Here is a 19,517-nt window from a genome sequence, read left to right on the forward strand (position 1 = left end):
AAATATTCCCTTCAGATAAAATGATTAACATGTACAACTGAAATGCAAATGGCTGGTTATTAATTTAAAACTTCAGGAATTATCTGCAGAAATCAGATGCAAACTATACCTGACAGGGACAGAGGAAATATCTTCCCCTGTTATTCTACATGACACAAATCATTGTAAGTGAAGACGTTGTTGCTAGTAGATGATTGTTGAACTTATATAAGCTGGTATTATCATTTAACTCCAAAATATATATCCATTACTGATGTATTTACTTCATATCAGCAAGTTGAATAGCATCAGAAATACTCATTTTAAGCATCTAAACCTCTTCTGTTACATCAACAGAATGGTTTGGAGGAACAGATATAGTTCTCAGACAGTATTGCTGCTATGGAACAGACTCCCCATCCACATAAAACAAAGTTTATCCCTGTCCGTTTTCAAGCACAGCTTGGATCTATGGATGGAAAACATAAAAGGTTATCCAAGGACTACCCCAATACTACTACTACTAATAGACAGATGCAGCTCCAAAATGCTTTATCCCCTTGCACGATCCCCTCCAATTATGTATGTTATGATCCCAGTTATTCTCATTAGGGGAAATATATAATTATTGACCATGAGATGGCTAAGGCCAATCTTTAACCAAATGGGATAAGTTACTCTGAGCACAAACAGGGGTTAGCTAGGCTTAAAATGGCTGACAAGGGCAGCTAGCCTAGTACTTACCTATGAATGTATGAACCTATGTATGATATCTTTTTTTAGAAATACATGAAAAATCTGTCATTTAAAAAAATTAGATGAAGTTAACAAGGATTTGATACTAAAGTCTTCAAGTTTAGCAGCATTTTCAATGTTTTGGAAGACACTGCTATGGAAACCTATTTGTAGAGTGCTCTACACTACGTATGAACTAAGCACAATCTATAACAACCAGGATTATGGCTGTTGGAGATGTGCAGACTGATAAAACTTGATTGGAAACACTTTTGTTTTTAGCTGTGAAGGTCTTAAAATACTTGCAAGAAAACTAGAAGATTTGCATGAAAGTTTTGTGATCTGTTAATTGTTTCTTAAATGGTTAATTCTATTCAAACACTTTCCTATGGTATTTATTGTGAAGGCTGCCAGCATAGCCAGATAGAATTTTGCAGATAATTCTGTCATTTGTAAATATGAATATAAACTACAGGCTTGTTGTCTTAAATGTAAAGAAATAGTGTTACACGTGGAACTGGAAAGTGTTTTTCTGTGATGTCAGAACTGTACTACTGAATTATTTTAAGTATTTATCTGTGATCTCTGAACTCTTGACTAGCACTGTGTAGAAAGAAGCATTGTCTTGTGTTTTTATTATTTATTATTAAATATTTTAAAACCTTTCAACTGTACCTGTTTTGTGTAGAGATAATTTAAGCTTTAGACTACATTGCATATTTATAGTGATTACTATACCAAGTCACTCTAATAAGCCTTGACTGTTTAGTTATACTATCAATTGGATAATAATATTGCACAGTAATAATTGGATACCCTTTTAAGGGCCTTTGAGTATCTGATAAATATTAGCTTGGTGTGGCAGGTGGTACTACCGTATAGTCTGGGTAATAGGGGCACAGCTGGAGAACCTGTGCCAACCTTTCCCAGGAGTGTCTGTGTGGTTGTATAAACTCTTATCTCAAAGTGTGTGTGCGTGCCAGCTACTTGGGCAGGGACACAAAGCACTGGCTGGACAGAGAGGGTGCTGGAGGTTTTAACTTGCCCAGTTAGGCTGAGATCTGGACTCTGTAGCTGTACCAGTGGGGAGTCTTATTGGGGACCTGGAGAGCAAGGGAGCGACCAGCCCCAGACTGACTGTGACCTCTGTGTGCTCTTAAGGAAAATTGTACTTTAGTGTGTGTATTTGTTATCCTTTCCTTCATATATGAGACACCCTCTCTGGTGTTAGTGGTGAGGATTGAGGCTCCTTCATTGCTGGACCAGGGCACAGGTATCACATTTATTATCAATAGTGATGTAAATCATTACTAGGAATTGGAAAAGTAATAGAACACCATTATTTCATTAATTTATTTCTTTAACCACTGATGTGTGCTAGGAAGAGACAAATGTGATAAAGAAATAAAAAAAACACAATACTGAATTGTAAACACTAGAGAAAGTTAAATATGTTATTAAGGAGAAATGTAAGAAAGATTAGTAAAATATTTAGTTATTTGAATTCACCTTGATCAGTAGATTGTGATATTTAATACTTAGGATTCATATGAGCATATGTTGGGATGTAATTTGTAAACAGTTATTGAATGTTGATGTTGTTTGTTATTTTATTGTATTTTGAATATAAAATGTTAATAGAAATATATTAAAAAACAAATTCTGCACTGCAGTATTCCTAAATTCCAAAACTGCAAGATGGCAATTCCTATAGTTATGTTTCGTGTTCTTTTCCATCAAGTTTTTTTACATAATAATTTGCTCCACATGGCCATTTAATTATAGGTATCTTTGAACTAATGCTATTTATTTATTTGTTTTTGTTTACAAGGCAGAGCACTGATCAAAATGGATCATTTTCAGTCTCAGCCTCAATATCAAAAACTACCAAAACACACATGAAGGAAAAGCAGGCTTGCATTATATGACATACGTATAATATATATGTAAGGAAGTTATGATGAAATAGTGAACTTGTTAGCATAACATTTGTGTGACTACAAGACTGCAACAACCAGGTATACAGTTTTTAAAAAGGACTAAAAAGCAAGGAGAGTGCGGGATGAAGGGGTGAAGAATTTTGAGTAAGATAATTTTGAGTTGATTAAATATAGTATGGAGTTGGATAAATGAAGGGGGGTCCACAGGAGGTTAGATGTCATGATCCAAGGGAAAATCACTCTTGTCACTGTTGTTCATATATTTTAAATCTAGACGTCTGATGATGCATTAATCTTTAAATTAGTTCCATGGCCACTCCAAGATAAATTTAGGTAATTAGCCATTATTGAAACTAATTTCTCAAGTCCGTTGAGGTGGTAATTGAATGGCAGATTGAACATATACGTCTTTATATGTGTGTGTGTGTGTGTGTGTGTGTGTGTGTGTGTGTGTGTGTGTGTGTGTGTGTGTGTGTGTGTGTGTGTGTGTGTGTGTGTGTGTGTGTGTGTGTGGGAAGCAGTTACTTTGTCTTTTGTCCAAACTTTGTTTGGGCACTACAGGTTTTACTTTTAGATTTAGAGCAAGGTTTACCAAACATTTCTAAAGGGCATGTTGCCTTCATCCACAAGGCTACTGAACACCCAAAATACAATAGTGGAAAGCTTTGGGAGTCATCCCTGACATTTACCATAATTGTAGATGTTTGAGTGTAGTCAGTGCTACAGTCCAGTTTTCCACCTTTCTTCTCCTCTTCAGGGTCAGGCAAGACTGGGGTGTGCCACCAAGATAGTCCCTTTCTCCCCTTCTTATCCTTGCTTCAATTTGATTTTTCTGTCTTCTCCCCTATTTATGCCAAGTATAGGACCCCATGCCTGCAGCAGAGTACAGTGGTTGACAGGCCTACTAATAGGACCTATTGTGCTTCTAGCCTTATCCCTTCCCTTTCTACCAAGCAAGAATTGTAGCTCTCCAAGACTTGGTGACCATTAGGTAGGGGCAAGAAAGAACAGATATTGACCAACCATATATCTTCCTTTATACCCTGACGTGCAGATGTCCAAAAGGCAGGAGAAGTAAGAGCTGCATAATGGGAGGGGGAACAAGTTCTGAAACTCTGGCTGGATGTAGGACTCTGCCTGTGGCAGAGATCCCTGACGTTATAGCAGCAGTAGTGGCTACACTCAAATATCTGTGAGATGATGACACAAATTTACTTTTTCCCCATAAGTTCAAAAACATTGTGGCCACCTTTCTAAATCTTGCAGCTGAATACTCTGATTCTGCCACATTTCCACCACCACATACTCATTTCCTGTATTATGAATCAACATATAATATATTCACTTTATAAAGTATACCAAAACTGTATAAAAATCAGTTACTTTTATTTCACTATTTAGCAACTTTTGGCCAAATACAGTGACCTGAAAAGGCAACAGATTTTAACAAACACTGATCATGTATACTGACCACTGTCTGATATATGGCACTGTGTATACCTTGCCTTGAGAAGATAGATTTCAACGACCTTCTCATGCTGATGTTCCTATTATCTGTTAATTTCATCACAGTATTTAGAATAATAGTCCACAAATATTAGTTACATTGCTTTTTCTGTAATGTCTGTCAGCATACTTAGTAGAAACTCAAACAGCCTGGATGTATTATCAGCCACCATGAGGTCTTCACTGTACGTACTTTCTAGAAAGTTGAGAACCATGCGGCATGCACTGTCTGTGAACTCTCTAACATATAAAGGTATATACTCCAGGGCACATTAACTGTAACACTTCAAAGCAGTCATTGCTTCTGTTATATCCCATGGTGGTTGACAGTAAGTAAATATTTGATGCTTTTGATAGAATATCTTTATTTGCTTTCAGCTGGATCTCTTTTACTGTAGTCTAATGATTTCATTGTTAATTTCAAATTACACGTTTTTGTTTCTGTCACACAACAATTGTTCTATGCTGTAGGAAGTCTTAGGTGAACAGAAATTGAAGGATATACTGAAAGAACGAGAAGTAAAGATCTACTGGGGAACAGCTCCTACAGGAAAGCCACATGTTGCCTACTTTGTGCCCATGTCCAAAATTGCGGACTTCCTCAAGGCAGGCTGTAAGGTAAGGCAACAGAAAAAAGTAGAGAACATTTTAAGTTGTATTCTGAATTATAGATTATATTCAATTGATAAAAAGACCCCATCTTACATACTTGAACTTCTTTATGGCAAATCTTTGCTAGCAATCCAACCCTTCGTCTAGGGTTACCACCTGTCCCTCTTTGGGCAGATTTGTCCCGCAAAAAACCCTAAAAAAAGGCAAATGTCCTGAGATTTTACGACAAAAATTTTTACTAAGTTTTCTTTAATAGCTGAATAAAACAGTTATTTTGTACCTGAAATACCTATGTGTTACATGAAATAGCATATGCAACTGAAATGTCACAATAATACGCTTTTATTTTGGGAAAAAGGTGAAGTACTGTCCTTTCACTGGCCTTGGGTATGTTTTTTCCCCACATAATTTCACTTTTCTACACAAAATGTCCCACTTTGAGCATTTGAAAAGGTGACAACCCTACCTTCATCATTTGTCAGTTTCTTACTAAATCAAAGGGTTAGCTCAGCTTGTATACAAACAGGAGTTCAGATTCATGAAGATGTCACTGTATTTAAAGAAGGAGGGATTACTTCATGGTCTTACTCAATGGTCAGTGAAAATCAAACTGCATGGTTTTAGAAGATGCATTCATTTACACAGCTAGACATTTTTCTGGGATTTTTATCGGAGGGGTGATGGTATGTTTTAATTTACTTATAAGTCTGTTCTGTTGTTAAGTGGATTGATCAGGATAATGACATGCACATTCTGGAACACATAGTACAACATTTATTTATATTTGTTTAATCTAGACCTGTAAGACCATCTATTTTTTTGGCATATTTTTCTGAATTTACTCAAGTTCTGTATGTAGAGTTTAAAATAACCATTCCAAATAGAACTCCCATATTCAAGTTTAGACCTAATCAGCCTGGAAATTAACTGAATCACAACATTGCTCTTTCTTGTAAAGATAAATATTTCAAATGCATCCAATGGTTTCACATGTGAAGTTATTATCTACTAATATAGTTAAATCTGCCCCACAAAAATATCACTTTCTCTATTAGCGTACTGTTAACGTTGTATACGCACTTTGCAGACTGGCTATTTAAGGTCGACGATGAACATGGCTCACCATTTGGACAAATTATATATAATTCTTCCATTTTAATGCAGTCCATATACATTGAATATTTAGATGCTTGAAGACTGGTGCCCATCAAACAAAAAACTTAATAGATAAGAGCCTAGAACTGATCCATGAGATGCACCCTAATTTATTGTATTCATCATGCCTAATGAACCATCCCAGGTTAGTATCCAGATTCTGCTCCTACCTTATATCCATTTATTGAGTTGTGATGACAGACCCAACATAATGAGCTTACGCAGCAATAGGTTATGATATAGTCTACTAACAGGATTAGAATAGTCTGCATAGATGACATCTTCTTGCAGGACAACATTTAAAGAATTAGTAATGCTTTGACAGGGAATAAACTGAACAGCAGCCTTTATCATATAAGCCAAATAAAGATAAATCCTGGTACAACACAGCCGCAAAATTCATGCCATAAACAAAAACATCCAGGAGCCATGTAGAATACAGAATATCTTTATTAAACACTAGCGCTTTCACATATAAAATGCTTTATTAAAAATGTTTAAATATTTTTATTAAAACCAAATGCTTGAGATGAAACTCTTTCTATACAATTTGAATTAAAAGATGACATCATAATTATTAGCACATCAGCCAATCATCATCAGTGTTTCAACTTCCAGTGACTCAACACAGGTTTTAGGTTATAACCTTCATTCAAACCATGTGGTACAATAGCATTTAATCACTTTATCCAATAATATTCATCATTTTCAGTCTGCATTTTTATATCACCTCCCCTTTCATTCTCAGATATATCTAGAAGCATCATAAATCTAAAGATATAGTCTGCACCTTCACTGGTATTAAGTTTAGCGAAAGCATTATGTATATTATGTTTTCTCATGTCATATAAATGTTGATATATTCAATCCCTAAAATGTCTGTTGTTTTTTCCAACATAAAATGCTGTACATTGCAGACACCTTGCTACATAAATAAATGTTATAGCTTAAAATATCTATATACATACATATATATATATATATATATATATATATATATATATATATATATACACACACACACACACACACACATATATATATATATATATATATATATATATATATATATATATGAGTCAATGTCAAACATCTGAAGTATCAAAGCTTCAAATGCCTGATATAGCATTAAAAGTATTCAAATCACAAAGATTCAAGCACACAAAAAAATCAAATCACATAGATTTAGAAAAAAAAATCTATTCCCCTACACACCCTGCTAATTATATATACCAACTCTGAGATCGCATTACAGTGAGGAAAGGGTATATTCTTGATAACCACTGTATATATTTGTGCGTGAATAAATCTGATAAACTCATGACATTACACTGTGCTGTTTAAGATTTCTCTGTACTGCTTTTTTTCTCTCTCCCCACTTCACTGGGACCTGTCCTTTGGCTCATCTGCCTGCACCATATTTGTCCATTTGTTTAGTTAAGGGTGAGAAGTAGGCCTCTCAGGGATATGCGAATGTCTCCTGTTTTATTTACTACTGCCTGAGATTGCTAATCTGACCATTTATTTGTTTGTTTTGTTATTTATTTTTCTGTATTTGTTAATTGGGGTAGAGTACTGATCCATGTTAGACATGGACCTTTTTGAGACTCAGCATGGGAGCATTGCCTGGTTAGGTGACGTGCTCAGAGTCAAACAGCTAGGCAAATGGATGTTGAGGGAATCGGTCCCTGGACCACAAGATGCAGCTCATTAATAGCTCATTGCCTTAACCCTCTGCACCCACTGCCAGACATTTGTTTTCCCTCTTGGGGGAAATCGGTGTTAGGTCCAGAGGAGCAGCCTACCCATCCCTCCCACATGTGGTTTGCTGACCTATAATTGCTGCCTAGTTGGGATGAGGTGGCAGGCATGCTTCATAACATGCTTCCCCTTTCTGTGGCTCCATACAGCACAGTACATCATCGAGACCATGAGCCTATCTAGCCATTGTAGGTGGGTGATAAACCTGGCCAGCACTAGAATTTGCCAATGCTTTGGGCCTAAAAGCCTCCCTTTTCCTGAAGAAAAGTGAGCTGGCACCAGCCAGTCAAGTTCATCCTCCCTCAGACACTTATGCTGTAAACTGGGCATGGGTTATCTGTGCTGTAGTCAGTGGTTCATTCCTAATTGTCATGGTGCACTATCTGTACTGCTTGCACAGAACTAGAATGTTTCATAAAAAGTTACGGTTAACAGACTGAAGGAAGTTTAGCAGGTACAGTTTCATGAGCACTATTTGGGGAAAAAGTGTTCTGCTGAGCAGATCCATAAAATACATGAACAGCATATTACCACCCTTGCAGGGAGAAGCTGCCACATCACAGGGAAAAGGGCTGTATCTCTGATGTGATAATTTCACAGAAATGTGTAGTCAGCAAGTTATGCTTAACAGACTACATCCCTTAAGTTTAACTGATGACTATTTTCACAACAGTCTATGAAGTGCAACTAAATTAAATACTAACTTTAAAAAGGACCCTCCTTGTCAACACAGAGCTTGCATTGTTTGTGACCTGTAATAAAGCCTGAATAGCAATTGCTGTTCTTTAAAGCTGTTACGAGTTCTTGAAGGAAGTTTGTAATAATTCTGCACATATTTTGATTTTATTCCTTGTTTTGTTTGTTATCTAGGTGACCATTCTCTTTGCTGACTTGCATGCTTATCTGGACAACATGAAGGCCCCCTGGGATCTATTGGAATTGCGGACGCAGTATTATGAGAACATTATTAAGTCCATGCTGGAGAGCATAGGAGTGCCATTACAGAAACTGCGATTTGTCAAGGGAACAAGTTTTCAGCTTAACAGGTGACTCCCATCCTTTCTCGCTACAGAAAGCCCAGCTGTGGTTCAGGTTACTTCAAAAATATTGTGCCCCTTTTTTGACACAGGAATTTATTTTTGCACCAAAGAATCAAAACACTATACCTGAGAAGTAGAGAACATACCCTTAGAACTGTCACTGATTTTCAGTGATTTCCTTGATTTTGCCCTGCTAGACAGGGGTCCAGGGAAGTAAATATTGTGGGAGGAAATAGCCAGGGAATTGTTATGGCTAGGCTTGTATAGGTAAAACATATAGTGGACCAGCACAGTGGTAAAGCAGGACAATAATTTAATTAAATTCAAAAAGTTGAAGCCATATAAATGGCTCACAACAACCAACAGACCGGTTTCGGCTATACAAAGCCTTCTTCAATGCTCATAAATTGTAACATAAAATTATGTAGCATCCAACATCCTGGTCTTAAATAGAAAAGATTTAAAGAGACATTACAAAATTAAGTATATAATGACAAATCCCTTAAAGTTAAATACTTATGGAAAATCTTCTGGTGTTGACTACATTTGAATATTAAAACTGAAAAGAAAACAAAATGAAACTTATACATATGGTTATCCACATGTTTTCCATATTATTGAGCTTCGTGTGCCAACCTACTTTAAAATTCCTATGCATTTGAATCTTATCAATAATCACAAATTTGAAAACAGCAGTGGGGTGATCCGTAGTATGTTTGTATAGGGCATTAGACAACCTTTTATTTCTTATCGCACTAAAGTGTTCACTAATTCTGAGTTTAACTGGCCTGGATGTCTGACCCACATAAAAAGCAGAACAGGTACATGTGGTCATATAGATGACCCAATCTGAGCTGCAATTACCAAAGATGGTGGTATTAAAAACTTTTGATGTGTTTTTGCTAGAAAATTCTTTGGTTTTTAACATGTGTTGACAGGCACTACAATGACCACAAGGAAAACAGCCAACCAATGGATCACCAAATAACGTGGTTTGGACAGTCATCTCAGGTGTATACCTCTTATAATGAGTAAGGCGAGAGACTATTACTTTTGATTTTGGTGTTTAAGTTCTGCTTTTCGTGCAGACTTACTATATCTGAATTTGACATCATTTGTGATATTTATTGCACCATTTTACCATTTGGAACATTATTCTGGGATCGGTGATCGCAGGTGCGCTACATATGACTGAATTCCAATTTTTGGGACTATAATTTTTGGAGAGACTCATTGTGCTTTGGACTTTATACAGTCAATCAATACATTTTTGATTTCCATAGACAGTGTATCTCTTACTTTTTGAGTTACATTAATGTTTTGGCTGTATTCTAGTTTAACTAAGGGACACTGTTTTGTTTGCTAACCATCTAATAATTATAAATATGGCAAACATGTTAGCAATTAGGTTTGGTCTTCACGATGTTCATTCACTAATATGAATGTGCCACTTATTTCTGGTTATGTTCATTGGATAGGGTAATATTTTTGTATTTATATCTCATTACTAACAGCATACGATTGCTTTTGAAATTTTACACAAATAAGATTTGTTTGTCATTGTGATTTTTACATCTACTCTGGCTGTTTTTCATACATTTAGATATTTTCCTACAAGTGCAGACTTATTCCATTGATTATTTAGTAACAGGCCAACAACGGACCACTAAGGTGCTGCATATTGAATTATGCTTATCATGACTTATAATTTCCATCTCAATTTATCCAATTGACAATATATAATGTGTTTACTCTATTCTTGACTCACTAGACTTGCTGTTTAAAATACCCATTGGGTTTATTTATTTCTCTATCATTATTGATCTATGTGTGATTATGCACTGTAGGCTATTTACTTATTGATACAACAATATTCAATATCAACAACCTAGCGTATCACTATCTGTATATACAAACTTTCTTCTACCTATCTACTAATAGTCCATATTTTTATTGTGGTGCAATATTTTAAAGGAGTCATCTCCAATTTGTTTTTTTGATATGTCCTTTACGGTGGCAGAGATGAATAGTCAGATTTTCTGACCAAACAATCTTTTTTGCTTATTCATTCATTCATTATTTATGTTAGCAGAGACGAAGTGTCGGCTATCAGAAGTTGTATACCCAATAGATTGACCACTGATTGTAAGGGACATTGTGATAAACCTTTCTGTTTGCTATTAAGCGGCAAGTTTAATATATGGACATTCATACTTTTATATACAGTGGGTGTTTGTTTAAGTTGCTGAATTGGACATAAATAACACTAATAATTATTATATATTTGGTAAACTCAGTGCTCACTCACACATTTCAATAAGTATAGGTGATTCAAGTTATAGCAATATTCTTTGGGTCAGGAGCTGGATTAAGACATATTATTTGATATGGATTTGAGTGGAATTTTGCAAGATCTTTCAGCTGATAAGGACAACCTTGATGCTTTTGGTTTCAATACCAACAATGTACATAATTCAAATAACAGTGCAGCTGACAGTAGACAGAGATGTGGGTCGGTTTTTCAAAAATTAAACAGAAACATGAAGTCCCTAAGATCAAACATTTGGCACTTGAAATTATTCAAGGCCTACAAACTTAAAGATATCACACCAAGAGGTCTTAGGATCCGTCTCCAACCACTTGTGTCAAATGTTGATACTCAGTTGTCACAGGATTGGGCTTCTGCTCAACACCAGGCCTCCATGCTTTTTGTTGACACCTTATCTAGTTATTATGAGAGAACTATTGAATCTCAAATAACAGAAATTCAAACATTTTGTTTGGAAGCTCAAGCATTTGCAACTGAAGTTTTTTTTCAGGAACATATTTCTGATTTAGCTAAAGACTTAGCCAGTTTAGAACAACAATTGATGAAGAGGAAAATACACAAATTTAATAGGGATTTAGCTGATTATGATGAAGGTAAACCCTTTGTCACATCCAAGAATGTTAGGTTTACTGACAGAACTAACAAAAACAATAAAGGCAGGAAAAGGCCAAGATCTATACTGAGAAGGACAGAATCCACATTTAGTGGCACATCAGAGGATGAGACCTCATCTGTTACAGATTATGATGTACCCTCACGCCAGGCGTCCCCAGCTGCTAAGAGAAAGCAGCCGGCCCCTTTAGACACAAGACACGAAGGGGAGGGAGGAAGCACAGAAATAGACATAGGAACATCCACTCTGCAGGCTTTACTACAACAAATTGTGAAACAATAAATAATGTTCTTAATATTTCATCATTTGAACTATCATCTGTACACTACCAAGTATTGAATAAAGGCCTCAATTTTGTTCCCACTGCACCTGTTTCCGAACATAATTTGTTACAAGATGTTAATGATTTTTGTAGATTGTCAAACCTTAAGCTATTTTTTTCAGGTCATGACAATACTCAAAGATCTACTGGTTTCAAATTTGGTAAATCTACCTTTACACCACCCATGGATAAACATGTGTCCATCTTCAAAGAATGTGTCATGAAAGATTTACATTTTTCAACATTATATCAACCCATCAGAAATAATCTTACTCAGGTTGAGAGACTTGCTCTTTCCGAGCTTCAACATAACCATGACATTGTGATCACTCCAGCTGATAAGGGGGGAGGAATTATGGTTATGGATCATTCTAAATATAAGGCGGAGGCCTTAAGACAATTGTCTGATGCTCGTTATTACATACAAATGGTTGTAGATCCCACACCCAATTTTAAGGTAGAGATTGATTCCTTTTTAGATCTAGCAATTGAGGAGGGTATCATTACCAAACAGGTTGGCAAACAACTTAAAGTAGATGAACCCATGCCACAATACCTATACCTTCTCCCAAAAATACATAAAAATTCGAACAATCCCCCAGGTAGACCTATTGTTTCCAGGAGAGGATCCTTAACAGAACCATTATCTGCTTTTCTTACTTATTATCTGAAGCCATTATTACCTATGGTCAGATCAAGGATTCAGGATACTACGGAATTTCTAAACATAATCCAGGATTCTCAGTTAGAAGCACACTGGTGGTTATGCACATGGGATGTTTCATCTTTATATACATGTATCCCCCATGATGCTGGTATTTTGGCTATTTCATACTGGTTGGAGAAATCAGAATTATATTCCACTGGCTTCAATAATTTCTTGGTGAAACTTACGGAATATGTTCTGCGCAAAAACATTTTCTATTTTGATGGAAAACCATATTGGCAAATCATGGGTACTGCAATGGGGGCATCTTTTGCCCCCATATACGCAGATTTATTTATGGGATTTTTCGAACAATCCTATATATATGATGTCCATCAGAATCTTTATATGAATCATTTAGATATCTGGAGAAGATATCTAGATGATTGCTGGATGGTGTGGCGTGCTAACAAAGACCTAGTGGCTGATTTTGTAGGTTATTTGAATAACAATCCCTTTGACATACAATTTACTGTCAACATTGAGCACCAAGAAATTGTTTTTCTGGATGTTGTGGTCTCAAGACTTTCAGACGATACATTGGCCACCTCTGTTCATAGAAAATTTCCTCAATATAATACATTGCTTCATGCAACTAGTTCTCATCCACGCCACATCATCAGCAATATTCCTAAATCTCAGTTTTTGTGCATGAAATGCATATGCTCTTCACAAGAACAACATCAAGTTTGTAGACAAGATTTGGCTAATAGGCTTATTAACCGTGGATATACAAAGCATCATATTTCCAACACTATTGATCAGACGAACCATGTTACACGTTCCAATCTATTACAATATAAACATTTGAAACAAGATGACAATTCTAATTCTGTCCAACCAATCAGGCTTGTAACTACTTATGGAAACAATATATCGAGATTCAGGGAAATCATCAATAGACAATAGGACATATTAAAATCTCATGAATTCTTTAATGAGATTTTACCAGAGCTATGTGCTTTCTCATATCGCAGGGGACGCACTATACACTCTCGCCTTACTCATTATAAGAGGTATACACCTGAGATGACTGTCCAAACCACATTATTTGGTGATCCATTGGTTGGCTGTTTTCCTTGTGGTCATTGTAGTGCCTGTCAACACACGTTAAAAACCAAAGAATTTTCTTGCAAAAACACATCAAAAGTTTTTAATATCACCATCTTTGGTAATTGCAGCTCAGACTGGGTCATCTATTTGGCCACATGTACCTTTTCTGCTTTTTATGTGGGTCAGACATCCAGGCCAGTTAAACTCAGAATTAGTGAACACTTTAGTGCAATAAGAAATAAAAGGTTGTCTAATGCCCTATACAAACATATTACGGATCACCCCACTGCTGTTTTCAAATTTGTGATTATTGATAAGATTCAAATGCATAGGAATTTTAAAGTAGGTTGGCACACGAAGCTCAATAATATGGAAAACATGTGGATAACCAGATTAGGAGCATTGTTTAAACCTGGGCTTAATGAAATAGAATAATAATTATTTAGTTTGTGTGTACTTACTTAACCATCAATAATCCACACTCATTTTGATTGGCATTATTATTCCTGAACTACTATGTATAGAGGTGAGTTATCCTAATAATAATATTAATAAGATATACTCTTTATCCTCATGTATCATTATGTTGAATATGCCAATTAATTTTCCTCATAATATTGCATTTTGATTCATTTTTATTCATTTACACTCATATGTATAAGTTTCATTTTGTTTTCTTTTCAGTTTTAATATTCAAATGTAGTCAACAGCAGAAGATTTTCCATAAGTATTTAACTTTAAGGGATTTGTCATTATATACTTAATTTTGTAATGTCTCTTTAAATCTTTTCTATTTAAGACCAGGATGTTGGATGCTACATAATTTTATGTTACAATTTATGAGCATTGAAGAAGGCTTTGTATAGCCGAAACCGGTCTGTTGGTTGTTGTGAGCCATTTATATGGCTTCAACTTTTTGAATTTAATTAAATTATTGTCCTGCTTTACCACTGTGCTGGTCCACTATTTGTTTTACCTACTGTTTTGGTTTGGACTGAGCACTTTGTCTCACGTGCGTGCCTTTGGGTTGTTCCGTTTGTTTAGGCTTGTATAGGCCCTAGGGCCGATAGCCTAGTACCAACAAAAAAGAAAAAAAAAAAGTTTGTTTGTAGCAACTGCTTTTAAGCTCTGTTGATGTCAATATGTTTAACTATATAATTTAGGTTTTTCATTTATGTGGTCAGGCAAACATTTATCTTGTAAAAGGTATGTACTTGGAAAGTTAATTATTGAAGAAAACAACAGCAAACAAAAGGAATTGGGGGCAGTAATTGCAACTTTGGATGCATGTATTACTACTGACTTGGTACATGGTATTAAGGAGGACAATGACAGATATTTCTCTATGAGAAAGAATATTGATACAAAATGTGATGAAGTAATACTGAGAAAGTTGGGAAAATTGAAAAGGGATGTTTTGGAATATGAAAATCATACTAGTTACCCTAAACCCAAAGCTTTAAATAACTATAACACACATGAGGTGAAGAGGAACAATAACAGAAGGAATACACAATACACTAATAGACAAGGGCCAATAGAGGAATATGGAAGAAATACAGTATGCTATGACACTGACTTCCCCCCACTACCGAATAGGGGACATCAACAGGAAGAAAACCATTATTATGGAGAAAATTTTCAGAAATGGGGGAGGCGGCAGGGGAGATTTCAATAGATACCCTATGCCCTGTGGATCATGTCATCAGCCCTGATGATATAGAGAACAATATGGTCAAACACACCTACGATAACTTTACTATTTATAATTTTAGTTCATTAAAATTAAATTCAAATCATTTTTCTTTATTAAGTAAAGGATTAAAGTATATACCTAATAGTAAGGGGCATTTTACACGTACAATTTTGGATGTCAAGTTATTTACAAGGAAGATTAATTTGGAAGTAATGGCTTCTAAGCTGGGCTTTAATGTAGAACAAAGGGGTGGAAATATATTGAAGAGAAAATCCACTTATAACCCACCATTATACCCTCAGATTAAAAATTTTGAAAACATTATGGTTGACTTGGTAAGGACTAAACATAATGGAACTTGGGTTCATTACAATTATATTTTTGTTGGTTTTGTTGACCTCGAGATCAGCAAATAGTGTGGTTATTTTATATCTGTTGAATAAAACTGGTTGGATCACCCTACAGCGGACCTTGGCACTTTTTTGGACTTTTTGAGTTTATATCCAGTGCTTACTTCGTTTTTGGTTCGTGGTTGTGAGAGGAGGGACCGCTTGTATCGTGACCCGGAAGGATGAGTGTCCTGGGGCAGGAGGAAGCAGGTCAAACAAGAAGACTTATTGGTCAGTTAACAGAGCTGATCGACCTGTTAACACCTCTATGCACTAACCTCTTAGGCGGCAGTTCACGTTCAAAGGATTGGGCTGAAGGAGCCGAGGAGCATGAAAGTCACAGGGGGAAGCGGAAGAGAGAGCTTATTGGCGACGATGGCGGAGCCGGCGTTCTTTATGAAGGGACTAATTTTAACCCTAATAACACCCCTGGGATTTTACTGGATATTTCCATTGATGAGGAAACAAGAAATACCAACGAAAGGGATAAGGGCGCTATCCCTAAGAAAAACGCAAACCCAGCGATAAGTTTGCAAGGTACTGTTTATTCACAAGCCTCTAACATAAAAAAACCTACTGTTGAATGGCTTAAACGGGACATATATTTTCATGTAAATAATACAAACAGTGTTGGTAACAATGATTGTGAGACATATGCAATGAAAATAGCTAGATTGGACAAAATGTTAATGAAACATAGGACATTAAGTATTGAAAATGCGTATTTACAGGAATGTTTAGAGCGGGAAATTGTTCCCAAAGGTTTAAGGGTATACAAGTTCCCGAATAATGTTCAAATTGGTTCCCACTTTCATGAGTGTTTGCTGAAGGTTTTTAATAACTGTGGGTTAGAAGTTATTAAGTTAATTATTGAAGAAAACAACAGCAAACAAAAGGAATTGGGGGCAGCAATTGCAACTTTGGATGCATGTATTACTACTGACTTGGTACATGGTATTAAGGAGGACAATGACAGATATTTCTCTATGAGAAAGAATATTGATACAAAATGTGATGAAGTAATACTGAGAAAGTTGGGAAAATTGAAAAGGGATGTTTTGGAATATGAAAATCATACTAGTTACCCTAAACCCAAAGCTTTAAATAACTATAACACACATGAGGTGAAGAGGAACAATAACAGAAGGAATACACAATACACTAATAGACAAGGGCCAATAGAGGAATATGGAAGAAATACAGTATGCTATGACACTGACTTCCCCCCACTACCGAATAGGGGACATCAACAGGAAGAAAACCATTATTATGGAGAAAATTTTCAGAAATGGGGGGGGGGAGACGGCAGGGGAGATTTCAATAGATACCCTATGCCCTGTGGATCATGTCATCAGCCCTGATGATATAGAGAACAATATGGTCAAACACACCTACGATAACTTTACTATTTATAATTTTAGTTCATTAAAATTAAATTCAAATAATTTTTCTTTATTAAGTAAAGGATTAAAGTATATACCTAATAGTAAGGGGGATTTTACACGTACAATTTTGGATGTCAAGTTATTTACAAGGAAGATTAATTTGGAAGTAATGGCTTCTAAGCTGGGCTTTAATGTAGAACAAAGGGGTGGAAATATATTGAAGAGAAAATCCACTTATAACCCACCATTATACCCTCAGATTAAAAAATTTTGAAAACATTATGGTTGACTTGGTAAGGACTAAACATAATGGAACTTGGGTTCATTACAATTATATTTTTGTTGGTTTTGTTGACCTCGAGATCAGCAAATAGTGTGGTTATTTTATATCTGTTGAATAAAACTGGTTGGATCACCCTACAGCGGACCTTGGCACTTTTTTGGACTTTTTGAGTTTATATCCAGTGCTTACTTTGTTTTTGGTTCGTAATAACCACAAGAGCCTTTTTAAGCCTAGCCATGCATCCCAGAGGCTTGGGAAGTGAAACATTTATGAGCAGGGGCCTGGGAGATGAACTGTTTATAGGCTGTCTCTGTCCATTAGAGACATAGGTTCCAAACCAGGGATGAATTTTCTGTCCCCATCCAACTGTGCAAGTTACACTTGAATTGGGTTAGGGAGGAACTTTGCTTCACATGGTTGAGGAGCCTGCTTCAGAGAAGGGGTGGTCTCTAGGATATGTACCTGTCTCTCCAGCAGGTCCTATTTATAGAAAGAGAGAGTGAAAGAAAGAGAGAAAGAATGAGAGAGATAGTAAGAGAGAGAGAGAAAGAGAGACTAAGAGAGACAGAAAAGAAGGAGAAAGTAGGCAGACATAGATCTCCCCCCCCCAAGAGCTTGTAGGAGACAGAATACAGCAATAGGGCTTTGAGGCCATCTGTATAGGATATGTTACTTACGCCCTGTATTCTTTTAGTGAGGAACCTCTGTGTACATTCCAATTGTTGGATATTGCTCGTTAGACACATACCAAAGGGGCATTGTACTCAATGATGGGTCTGATGAATGCCAAATACAGTGAAACAATGACTAGATGCCATACCTTTGTTTATAAGTTGTACAACATAGAATGATTTCCTCACTACTGTAGACACGGGATGGTCAAAGGCTAGATAACTGTCTATGTGTGTCCCCAAGTCTCTGACAACTGTGTCAGCTCTTAGGGGTGTGTTGTCAATATGATAGTTACCAGGGGTGGATGACTTTCTGAAGGATACTATTATGCAAGTCTTGGCATTTAGTTTTAGTCCATGTCTCTGACACCAGTTGTTTGTCTGCGTTATCCCTTCCTGGAAAATATTTGTGTTGGTAGGTGATTCAATGACAGCTCCTAATTTTCAGTCATCTGCAAATTTAGTCAGCCAGATGCCATTGACACTGGCCTTGACTTCAGAGAAGTAAATGCCAAAAAAGAGTGGTCCCAGGACTGATCCCTGAGGGACGTCGCTTGTGACTGGCCTCTTTGTAGAGGTGGACCCCCAAATTCTAGCTTCCTGGGTCCTGTCTGTTAGCCAGCTGGCTAACTACTAGGTGACATAAGGGTTTGTACCTAACCTCATAAGTTTGTCGACAATACCCAAGTGGGGGATTGTGTCAAATGCCTTGGCCAGGTCAAGGTACACAGTGCCAACCATTTTGCCCTCATCCATAGCTTTGGTGAGCTTCTTAAAGAATGTCACCAGGTTGAGTAGGCCTAACCTGCCTTGACAAACCAAATTAGGTTGGGCCCAGTGTCTGGAGGATTCCTGTGTCATTACTGATCATTTCCATGATCATTCTTTCCATGGCTTTGCATATCAGACGAGTTAGACTTATGGGTTTGTAGTTGTCAGGGTTTTAGATGACCCACCTTTATAAAGATGGATGACTGATGCTATTCTTCATTCATGAGGCACGAAACCTGTTTGGAGGCTACAATTCAATAGCAATTCCAGATGGCTTGATAGATCATGTTTCATGCTATTTAGAAGGCAACCTGGGATATTGTCTGGGCCCATTTATGCAGTGTTCTTGGTCTTAGAGAGAGCATTAAGGACCTGTTTCCTATTAACAGTGGGGTAGTTATATTTAATGGCATTTCCTGAGGGAAGGTTGATGGCGAGAGAGGGGTAAAGTTTCAGCTGGATTTGTAGGCCAATAGGTTTGCTATATCTTCTAGTTAAGTATGGGTGGCTCCATGTACAATGAGCTCTGCACACAATTGTGTATTGCCCTTGCGGTTGTGGACATAGCTAA

At 36.5% G+C, this 19,517-nt stretch overlaps 1 protein-coding gene across 2 annotated transcripts in view; it reads left to right on the plus strand.

Moving 5' to 3' along the window:
- Positions 1–19,517, plus strand: part of LOC122792485 (tyrosine--tRNA ligase, cytoplasmic-like) — a 212,499-nt gene that overhangs the window by 41,497 nt on the left and 151,485 nt on the right. For both annotated transcript variants that reach the window (XM_044060257.1, XM_044060258.1), the window contains exons 3-4: positions 4,632–4,778; positions 8,559–8,734. In XM_044060257.1, coding sequence (XP_043916192.1) covers positions 4,632–4,778; positions 8,559–8,734 — 323 coding nt within the window. The remainder of the gene's footprint in view (positions 1–4,631; positions 4,779–8,558; positions 8,735–19,517) is intronic.

The sequence above is a fragment of the Protopterus annectens genome, chromosome 1.part2 (assembly GCF_019279795.1).
Source record: "Protopterus annectens isolate FY-2018-M chromosome 1.part2, PAN1.0, whole genome shotgun sequence".
In the NCBI taxonomy this organism is placed as follows: Eukaryota; Metazoa; Chordata; order Ceratodontiformes; family Protopteridae; genus Protopterus; species Protopterus annectens.